We start from the raw sequence: 11504 nt of genomic DNA, 5'->3' as shown, positions 1-11504 counted from the left end.
CGACGAACGAGAGAGGGGAGAAGGGGGGGGAACGAACGATGGGAGCTGAAAGAGAGGGAGATAGGGGGAACGAACGAGAGAGAGGAGTAAGGGGTGGGAACGAACGAGAGGGAGGGTGAGATAGGGGGCGGAACGAACGAGTCGGAGAGAGGGGATATGGGGAAAACGAACAGAGGAGAGAGATCGGGGGGGAAACGAAGAGGAGAGGGAGATAGGGGGGGACGAACGAGAGAGGGAGGGAGATAGGGGTGGGAACGAACGAGAGAGAGGGAGATAGGGGCGGGATGCAAACGAAACGAGGAGAGGGAATAGGGGGGGGAACGAACATGAGAGAGGAGAGATAGGGGGGGCGAACGAGCAGAGGAGATAGGGGAGGGGACCGGAACGAGAGATGAGGGAGAGGGGGGGAACGAACGAGGAAGAGAGGGGACTAGGGGGAGGGGGGAACGAACTATGTAAGTAGGTGAGATAAGGGGGGGGGAACGAACGAGAGAGAGGGAGATAGGGGGGGGGAACGAACAAGAGGAGAGTAGGGCGGAAGACAGAGGGGAGGGGGGGAATACGGACGACCGAGACCAAGAGGGCGAGCGGAGATAGGGGGGGAGGTACGAACGAGAGAGGGGAGGGGAGATAGGGGGGAACGAACGAGAGAGCGGAGGGAGATTAGAGGGGGGGGACACAACGAGAGAAAGGGGTGGGGATTACGGGACGGTACGAGAGGGGGGGGACAACGAGAGATAGCGGGGGAGGACGAACCGAGAGAGGGAGATGGGGATGGGACGACGAGGATTGGGGGCGAACATGGAACGAGAGATGGGGGGAAACGAGCAGGGGGGGACAAACGAACGGATAGACATGGTGGGGAGGGAGATTGAGGGGGGACGAACGAGGAGAGAGGAGGGAGGAGATTGAGGGGAGGGAAGAAGAAGAGAGGGGAGGAGATAGGGGGAACGGGAGGGAGGGAGGGAGATAGGAGGGGAACGAACGAGAGAGAGGGGAGGGAGACTGGGGGGGAACGAACGAGAGAGAGGGGGAGGGAGATAGGGGCGGGAACGAACGACTGAGAGAGAGGGGGAGATAGGGCGGGAACGAACGAGAGAGAGAGAGGGAGGGAGAAGGGGGGAACGAACGAGGAGAGGAGGGGATAGGGGGGAACGAGACGAGAAGAGAGAGAGGGACGCCGAGAAGGGGGGAACGAACGAAGAGAGAGAGGGAGGGGATAGGGGGAACGAACGAGGAGAGAGGGAGGGAGATAGGGCGGAACGAACGAAGAGAGAGGAGGGAGATAGGGGAACGAACGTGAGAGAGAGGGACAGGGGAGAAGAAGGAGGGGAATAGGGGAACGAAGAGGACAGAAGGACAGAGAGGGAGGGAGATAGGGGGAGAACGAACGAGAGAGAGGAGGGAAGATCATGGGGGGGAACGACACGAGAAGAGAGGAGTAGGGGGGCAACGCAACGATGAGAAGAGGCGAGATAGGGGGGGGTGAACGACGAGAGAGGAGGAGATCAGGGGTGGACGACACGAGAGAGAGGGGAGGAGAATAGGGAACGAAGAGAGGGAGGGGAGATAGGGGAACGAACGGAGAGAGAGGGAGATAGGGCGGGGGCAATACGAACGAGAGAGAGGAGATAGGGGACGGGGGACGAACCAGAGAAAGAGGAGACTAGGAGGGGGAACAGACACGAGAATTTAGGGGGACCGAACGAGAAGATAGGGAGGGGAAACGAACGAGAGAGAGGGAGAGGGTGAGGGAAAGGGGGGCGGAACAACCGGAGGAGGAGGAGAGGAGATAGGGGGGGAACGAACGACGAGGGAGGTGAGAATAGGGGGGGACACGCAACGAAGAGAGAGGGAGATAGGGTCAGGGGGAAAGAACGAGGGGAGGACATGGGAGAACGAGAGGAGGAGATAGGCGCTGGGGTACGAACATAGCAGGATGAGGGGAGATAGGGGAACGCAACGGACGGAGGAGATAGGGGGGGGCACCAACGAGAAGGATTAGGGGGGACCAACGGAGGGACAACCTGAGAGATCAGGGGGAGGGGCGAACGAACCGAGGGAGTTAGAGGGGACGAAGGGCGGGACACGATGATGGCGCGGGCGAAGAGGATGGGGGGACCAAACGAGAATGGGGGGACCAACGAGACGCATGGGGGACCAACGAGAGATACGGGGGAACCAACGAGAGATCAGGGGGGGGGGACACGACGAGCAGAGGAGGAAGATGGGCGGGTGCGAAACGAAGCGAGAGAGGGAGATAGGGAGGAACAGAACGAGACAGAGGGAGATAGGGGTTGGAAACGAACGAGGCATAAGCGGCGGAACGAACGAGAGATAGGGGCGGGAACCGAACGAGAGAACGTGGGCGGGAGGGAACAACGAGAGATAGGGGGGGGAACCAACGAGAGAGAGGGAGATAAGGGTTGGAGGAACGAACGAGAGAGCGACGGGGGAACGACGGAGAGGAGGAGGGGGGGGAAACGAACGAGAGAGGCTAGGGGGACGGACGAGAGAGGAGGGGGGACACGATACGAGAGAGGAGGGGGGGGGGAACGAACGAGAGCAGGTGGGGGGTCGGGACCGACACGACAAAAGAGGAGGGGCGGCAAACGAATGAGAGAGGAGGTGGTTCCCGTGTGGCTCAGTTGGTAGGCCATGGCGCTTGCAACGCAGGTTGTGGGTTCATTCCCCCACGCGGAGACCAGGATGAATATGTATAACTTTCCATTTGATAAGTCGCTCTGGATAAGAGCGTCAGCCTAAATGACATTTAAATGTAAAATGTAAACTGTAGAGGGGGGGGGACGAACGACGAGAGAGAGGAGGAACGAAGAGAGAGGGGGGGGATGCATGAGAGAGGGGGACCAGAGAGCGAGAGGGGACACGAACGAGAGAAGCAAGGTGGGATGGGACTATCGAATGAGAGAGAGAGAGGGGGGTGGGGTGGCACGAACGAACAGAAAGAGAGCGCGGAGAACCGAATGAATGCAAAGAGAGAGAGGGCGAACAAACGAAAGAGAGGAGAAGGAAAGAGAGGGGAGAAGGAAAGAGGACAGAGAAGTTGGGGAATGAACGAAAGAGACAGAGATCTCCCTCCCTCCACCTCAATCTCCCTCCCTCCACCTCAATCTCCCTCCCTCCACCTCTGAACTAATATAATAATACAAAAGAATACATCCGAGCGCCCTGCCGCCTGGCAGCATGTGACAAGATGTTCCACTGTGACAAACAGATGGCCCACTCACTCCTTGGTGCTGAACGCTTAATTGGCTATTAACGAGCCGACTGCCTCGTTAGCTCTCTCTCTCTAACGAACATGGTTGCTGTAGGCTGAGTGACAGGGGCTCTTCTAAGACTGGTCTAGGTCAATGCTGTATCAAAGCTTGAAAAATGGAACCCGCTAAAGTTCAAGTTGTCGTATCACTTTTTGAAAAACCTGCTGAACTTAGTCTGCTGTGTGAAATTTGGCGAAACAAATAGGAAGGAGGGAGATTTAAACTTTTTATTTGCTTTAGATTAGAACAACCATGTACACCCAGTGGTCACTAACCTTTTCTGAGTCAAGATCACTTTGAGTCAAAATGCAAACCGAAATCTAACGCTCAGAATTTTTAAAAACATTACTTAAAAAATGTGATGATAGCCTTCATCTGATGGCCAGTCTGAGGGGAGGGAGCAGCGGTGAGAAATAATAAATCATTAAAACAACGCAAGCTATCGGAAAACTTTACTATACTCATTCATTGTAGCTGTAGTGATGGTTGTAGCGTGAGTGGAAGAAGTATCAACTTTGCTGTGTGTTCGAGGCTTCTTTTTACAGTCTATGGCTCGAGGAATGTGCAGACACTGATCCAGGGGTGGAAAAAGAACCCAATTCTCATACTTGAGTAAAAGTAAAGATACCTTAATAGAAAATGACTCAAGTGAAAGTCGCCCAGTAGAATACTACTTAAGTAAAAGTCTAAAAGTATTTGGTTTTAAATATACTTAAGTATCAAAAGGTAAATGTAATTGCTAAAATATACTTAAGTAACAAAATTAAAAGTAATAGTACATATAATTTCATATTCCTTATATTAAGCAAACCAGACTGCAACATGTGTTTTTTTAAATTTATGGATAGCCAGGGGCACACTCCAACACTCAGACATAACTTACAAACCAAACATTTGTGTTTACTGATTCTGCCAGATCAGAGGGATGACCACGTGTTCTCTTGATAAGTGGGTGAATTTGACCATTTTCCTGCCTTGCTAAGCATTCAAAATGTAACGTGTACTTTTAGTGTCAGGGAAAATTGAGTAAAAGTACATTATTTTCATTATAAATGTAGTGAAGCAAAAGTTATAAATAGTAAAGTCAAGTACAGATACCCCCAAAAACTACTTAAGTAAAAAAAACTTTAAAGTGCTACTTAAGTACTTTACACCACTGCACTGATCTGAGCTGATTGGCCAGCGGTAGCCCTATAGCTTCACTTCATTTGCTCTCTGGGCCTGCCGGGTAGCCATAGTTCTACCTTGAGACATGAAATTGATCAAAATGGTCTAATGGACTAACAGTGAGATGCTTACGGCCCGACMCAACAATACAGAGGAAACAGAAATAATAGAAACATAATAACACAAGGAATAAATCAACAGTGAGTAACGATAACTTGGCTTTAGACACGGGGTACCAGTACCGAGTCCATGTGCAAGGGTACGAGCTAATTGAGGAAGACATGTACATATAGGTTGGGATAAAGTGACTCAAAACGTCCCGTGACCTGAATGTGGCTCGTGACCCACCAGTTCAGAATCACTGCACTAACACACACAGACAAGGAAACACAAACACGCATGCCAAATATTGGTCTTCACATAATGTCCAGGTCCGCAGGAGTGGAAAGAGTACTGAAATATCCTACTCATGTACTGTTACTTTAGTAGAGGCACTGTTACTTGAATGTATTTTATCTCAAGTAGAAGAACAGTTAATTTAATGTATTTTATCTCAAGTAGAAGAACAGTTAATTTAATGTATTTTTTCTCAAGTAGAAGAACTGTTACTTTAATGCAAGTAGAAGTAAACTTACTGACTTGCAACACTCAAAAAAGTGCAAGTACTCAGAAAAGCTACTCAATTACAGTAACGAGAGTAGTTGTAATTAGTTACTGTTCACCAATGGTGTTCAGTATATGATCCCATGACCCTGCACTTCAAGCTTGACCACCCAACTCTTTTTTTTCTGAAGACCTGCGTGTGTGTGCGTATACTCCAGGTTCCTGGGTATAGTCCAAGAATCTGATTGGTTTATCCGCTGTTAGATGACAATACATACCAGCCACTCTGTTCCACTGTATCAAAGTGTTGATGTACAGCAGGATTCTATTCACATTGGGAAACTCCATAAGTACGACAAGAAATCGGACTTTCTAAAGTTGGACAACCCAAATCTGATCTACCACTGAATGTGGCTTCAACGGAGACTACAAGTTGATACACAAAGCCCTTGACAAAGCCATTCACATGAATAAAGTGTGTGGAGAGAGCTCATCCTGTGTTAGTCTGAGTTGAATGAGGAATCGTTAGTAGGACTATGACAGACTGGCCAGCTGATTCCAGGTGCAAGGAGACGGGTTAAAGAAGGATTTTAAAGTCTTGAGACAACTGAGACATGGATTGTGTATTTTTGCCATTCAGAGGGTGAATGGGCAAGACAAAATAGTTTGTGCCTTTGAACGTGGTATGGTAGTAGGTGCTAGGCACACTGGTATGAATGTGTCAAGAACTGCAATGCTGCTGGGTTTTCCACACTCAACAGTGTCCTGTGTGTATCAAGAATGGTCCGCCACTCAAAGAACATCAAGCCAACTGGACACAACTGTGGGAAGCATTGGAGTCAACATGGACCAGCATCCCTGTATAACGCTTTCGACACCTTGTAGAGTCCATGCCCTGACAAATTGAGAGTGTTCTGAGGGCAAATGGGGGCAACTCAATATTACGTAGGTGTTCCTAATGTTTTATACATTCAGTGCATAAAGGGATTGGGTCTGATTCTAATCTGAAAGATGGCCTATTTACACTACTATATTTCACATTCAAAATCTGGGTTTAGCGCAATTCCTGGATTTGAAAGGGAATTGACCACTATGGTACATATGGCCAGGTCCACACACCCACACACCCTCCCCCCTTTACTCCTTCTCTGTGGCCTCTCTCCACTGAATAGGCTCAGCAGTGGTCTGTGGGGGTCATGTTTTTATTTGTGAAGTATTGATTAGTACCGTTTATCCCCCCTCGTTGAGTGTGAGCGCTCCCAAACCCCCGAGGCATGAGTCTCCTGCTGCAGGCAGAGTCTAAAAGATAAAGCCTTTGCGAGGCCTCTCTCCCACTCCAAAATTGGAAGCCTGTCTCCTTTCTTTGCGCTGGCTTGGACTACAATATTATTTCTCAGAAATGCCTGGCATATAAATAAACATTCAATAATGGACCATCTCTCGCTCTCTCTCACCAGGCAGGAGAAGGAGTCATTCATCCGGTGCTGTAGGGTCCGTTTCTGCAGCATGGGGAACAAGGCGGCGTGGTCGAAACGACAGGGCACCGCAGAGATCAGATCCTCTACCCCCTGCCTCTGAGAGCGATCCAGACCTGAGAGAGAGAGACAGACAGAAAGCAGACAGAGAGTTGGTGAGACAAAGAGACCGAATGAGTATTAGAGCTATAGAGAAACAGTTGAACAAAAAAATCCATTCCGTCCTTCATCTCCTTCAATCAAAATAATAACAATGAAGTGCATCTTTGCAACACCTGGTAGCACAGAGTGACAGACTCCTCCAGTCCAAATCACAACATACACACTGATGTGGAAGTCGGGTAGACAGAATGATGGAACATAATTCACGCCTTTGAGTACAACCGTGAAACAGAAGTGTAAAAAGAGGAGGGAATTCTTATTTGACTGGATTGGCATCGTCAGTTTTCGCTGCTTTGGTTATTAGTTCCCACCTCCATTGGCGTGAGATACTCTGTGAAATCCAGGTTCCAAATTTCGACTGTAAATACGAGAAACTGACAGATACCCCCGCAACATGCGACGCTATGTGAGGAAAAACAGTGACACAAACAAACACAAGCATGTAAAGCGTCTTGTCACAACACTTTGACAATGTTAGTCTTTGTAAAGCACCACTTGAGCAAATCCAAGTCATTTGGTCAGTGGTGGATAAGCATTGACCAATGACTGTTCCTATATAGCGCCTGTGTACAGTATCTGTTGCGTGTTTGTGCCCTACATGTCGTTGTCCTTCTCTAAGCCTGGATATTTTCTATGTCACACAAAGAGCTAGTGAATGGACAGGGAAGAGAGTGAGCATCGTTTGAGCAGGAAATAACAGAACAACGCACATACCATCCACAAACAACTGATACAAGGAGGCCAGGTCAGAAAATGAAAGAAAGAAATAGGAGTGTCCAGGTTCAGATCCAGTCCTTTTAGACTCGTCCCAGTTAATAGCTGGTGCTGAGCAGAACGAGCCCCCCCCCCCCCCCCCATGAAAAGCCTAACACTCTCTTTTCCCGTATTGTAGAAATACATTTGGGACAGACTTTTCTTCACATGACACACGGCCCCACAAAAGACCAAGGCTGTAGAAAAATACCCCCCCCACGCCTCTGATGCCCGCGGCTTCACACCCGAGACAAGCATTAGCTTTTTATTAACGCTGCCATTTCTGGCTTGACCACCACTCTTGTACAGACAGAGAAAAGCCCAGTGCTTTGGCCGCAAGCGCTCTCTTTGACATTTGTGTTTCCCCTCTTCTTCCCTTGTTGCTTTTGTCTAAAAAAGGCAGCAGAAGTGCAATCCCCACAATCAACTCTTTTTTCACCTCACTGTTTCTGTCCTCCTGTCCTTTCATTCCGATGTAGGTCATTTTACATTCTTTAATGTAATTTGGAGAAAGGCGCGGTGGAACGAGACGATTGTAAAGAAAACGAGACAAAGGGATATAGATTAAAGATGATGATGAGACGGAGAGGGAGAGACAGTATTGATTGAGGGGCTGCAGGAAGAGGCGTGATGTTAACTTATCCAGTCACTAGGAGAAATCCTATTGATCCGTGTCATCTTTAACTTCCAGCTATTATCTGTACATGAGGAGGGGAGGGGGGGGTGTTAGAGTGTATGTCTGTCTCTGTGTGTGTGGCTAGACAGGGGGTGTTGAAGTTAGGTCAGTTATTAGAGTGTGTGTATTGTGTGTGTGTATGTATGGGGTATGTTGGCATGTGTGTTGAGTGTCTGTTGCTAGGCCAGTTGAAGGGGAGACGAACTTTGTTGTGTGTGTTTACAAAGCACAACCGTGTCTCTCTGGAGTTAATGAATCGTAGCTGAAGGAGTACATCCCTTATGCCTGGTGTGGGACTAGGGAAGAGGATATAGATACAGGGGAACAGCTTGGTGTGGGACTAGGGAAGAGGATATAGATACAGGGGAACAGCTTGGNGTGGGACTAGGGAAGAGGATATAGATACAGGGGAACAGCTTGGTGTGGGACTAGGGAAGAGGATATAGATACAGGGGAACAGCTTGGCGTGGGACTAGGGAAGAGGACATGGATACACGGAACAGCTTGCTGTGGGACTAGGGAAGAGGATATAGATACACGGAACAGCTTGGCGTGGGACTAGGGAAGAGGATATAGATACAGGGGAACAGCTTGATGTGGACGTAGGAGAGATATGGATACGGGAACAGCTTGGTGTGGGACTAGGGAAGGATATGGATACAGGGAACAGCTTGGTGTGGGACTAGGAAGAGGATATAGATACAGGGGAACAGCTTTGGTGTGGGACTAGGGAAGAGGATATAGATACAGGGGAACAGCTTGGTGTGGGACTAGGGAAGAGGATTATGAATACACGGAACAGCTTGGTGTGGGACTAGGGAAGAGGGATATAGATACACGGAACAGCTTGGTGTGGGACTAGGGAAGAGGATATAGATACAGGGGAACAGCTTGGGCGTGGGACTAGGAAGAGGATATAGATACAGGGGAACAGCTTGGTGTGGGAAGGGAAGAGGATATAGATACAGGGGAACAGCTTGGTGTTTTTTTGGGACTAGGGGAAGAGGATAATAGATACACGGGAAACAGCTTGGTGTGGGACTAGGGAAGAGGATATAGATACAGGGGAACAGCTTGGTGTGGGACTAGGGAAGATGATATAGATACACGGAACAGCTTGATGTGGGACTAGGGAAGAGGATATAGATACAGGGGAACAGCTTGATGTGGGACGGGGAAGAGGATATAGATACAGGGGAACAGCTTGATGTGGGACGGGGAGAGTTGCAGGGGGAGAGCTTGGCGCTCAATCTCTTCATATCCATCTATTTTCAGCCCCATCAGCGTTGTCACAGCAGCAGTCACATCCATGTGGCATGTGCCCCGGTGAGGTGGCAGATCCCATGATGACAGGTTATCGACGCGGGCGGAGAGAGACGCGGAGTGCTAACATCTCAGGTACACCAGGCGGAGCGATGGGACTGGGTCGAGCGAGCCGGACATGGGCGCTGAGGGGAGAGACAGATGCGGACAGACAGGGTATCGGAGAATCAGCATCGCTCCCGCCACACACAGGCACACTCATGCATGCACAGACAAACACACACACACCTTACGTAGAAACCTCCTCAGTGGTCCCAGCTGTCCTAATAGTTGTGGCTGTCATTTAAAATATGAGAGAGGCTTTAAACTACCAGACAGGTTGGACATCAGTCCTAAACGTCAAACCCCTGCTTTTCAAAACAGAAACTGACAAGAACATTGACAGATCAGCCTGATGAAAGTGACGGCTGTGTCACATCTCAGCAAAGCATGAAGGGAAAAGATTTACAAGTCAGGAGCAGCTTTCTCTAAAACGACCTTCCTGTTTAGAACAAAAGGGGGTTTCAAGAGTTAGATTCCACCAGAAACAGTCTCTGTATGTAATTTATATATTATAAATTACATACAGAGACTGTATGTACATATATGGTCAGAAAAACATTACCTGAATAAATATACAGCAATGTCTTTTTATAATGTATACATACCTACCAATAACATCCCCACACAACATTCATACCCGGTCAACAGCGTAGGACTATACATACTAAAATGCTGTTGTGTCATGCAAACAACAAGTGATTCCTTGAAGGCCGGCGAACCAAAAACATGTTTACTACAGTCTGTGCCTTAGAGTGCTCAATTACTGAAACCAATGCTCAAATGCAGCCTTTAAAGGCAACGCAAGGATATTGTTACTGTTGCAGCAACCTGGCATTCTCTAATGGGCTCAAATCTTCTTTAGAATAACACTGACTTCAACAAACACCCAAATAGCAAACAACCCATGCCATGTGTGTGTGTGTGTGTGTGTGAGAGAGATTAGCTCGTTGTTTAACCTCTTAATCACACTACAGGAAAATTCCTCCAGGGTGTGTGTGAAGATATGAGCTCTGTGACATCACACACACACACACACACACACACACACACCTGAGCTGTTCCCAGTTAAAGGGCCATTTCATAGCATAATGCTAACAAGAAGATCCTGATTGTCCCCTATAAGCCATACTCTGTCCCAGTACTGGTGATGAAGTACTCATACAGGTTACAAACACACACAAAACTGCCCTAATATATAGTTCATATGCTACAATACCAGTCTTCCACCTCACACAATGTACACAAATGTCTTTGCATTGTAATGATCAAAAGGATTCTGACACACACACACCTGTATTTGGGCTGATGGCAGAAAACTGTATGTTGCCACACACTCGATGGCCCGACAAGCAGATGCTAATGTGCTAAATTAGCCCCCGGCTGGTGTGTGTGTGTTCCAGCGGTATCTCAGTCGATTAATGTCCTCTCTTTGGCTACAGCACTGAACACATCACCTTGTCATAGACTCATCTCCTCTCCAGTCAACTGAGTAGGTTAGACATTCATCTGTTTGAATTTGTTCAATCACTCATTGCCTTTATTCATTTTCTTTCTGTCAACAATTTATGCAAGTGAAGAAATGTTTCAAACAAACCTGTGGTGATGCTGATATACAAGGTGAGTCTCAGTTGGCTTCATACAGTTGTGGGTTTGATTCCCACAAGACCATATTAATATGGGTTAATCGTAAGACCATTGGGGCAAAACCTTCAGCCAAATGACCACTTATATTATCTTATTTTTCTAGAATAAAGGAATAAATTGTGTTTAACCTACTGAGCAGTGAGATTGGTGCGAATGGCTGGGAGTTCCCTGCTCTGCAGTTCTGGGTGGGTGGAATTGGTTTGTATGATTGGCCTGTAGCGCGGTACATGGCCTGAACCCACAGCATCCGGTCCTGCTCGTCATCACTGGCAAACACAACCAGGTCACCCTCCTTGACAGCACTGAAGAAGACTCGACCGCCCTGGAGACCTAAAAGAAAGAAAGAAAAGAGGAGACAGAGAGAGAGTGACAGAGAGACAG

At 48.2% G+C, this 11504-nt stretch overlaps 1 protein-coding gene across 1 annotated transcript in view; it reads right to left on the bottom strand.

The window, feature by feature from the left end:
• Positions 1–11504, bottom strand: part of cadps2 (Ca++-dependent secretion activator 2) — a 249967-nt gene that overhangs the window by 101744 nt on the left and 136719 nt on the right. The window contains exons 11-12 of the mRNA XM_070446338.1: positions 11256–11453; positions 6503–6639 (exon numbers count right to left, since the gene is read on the bottom strand). Of these exons, the coding sequence (XP_070302439.1) occupies positions 6503–6639; positions 11256–11453 (335 nt within the window). The remainder of the gene's footprint in view (positions 1–6502; positions 6640–11255; positions 11454–11504) is intronic.

This window comes from Salvelinus sp. IW2-2015, linkage group LG13, assembly GCF_002910315.2.
Source record: "Salvelinus sp. IW2-2015 linkage group LG13, ASM291031v2, whole genome shotgun sequence".
NCBI classification, from domain to species: domain Eukaryota; kingdom Metazoa; phylum Chordata; class Actinopteri; order Salmoniformes; family Salmonidae; genus Salvelinus; species Salvelinus sp. IW2-2015.
The sequence above is the reverse complement of the archived record's forward strand: the minus strand, read 5'-3'. Positions and strand labels throughout refer to the sequence as shown.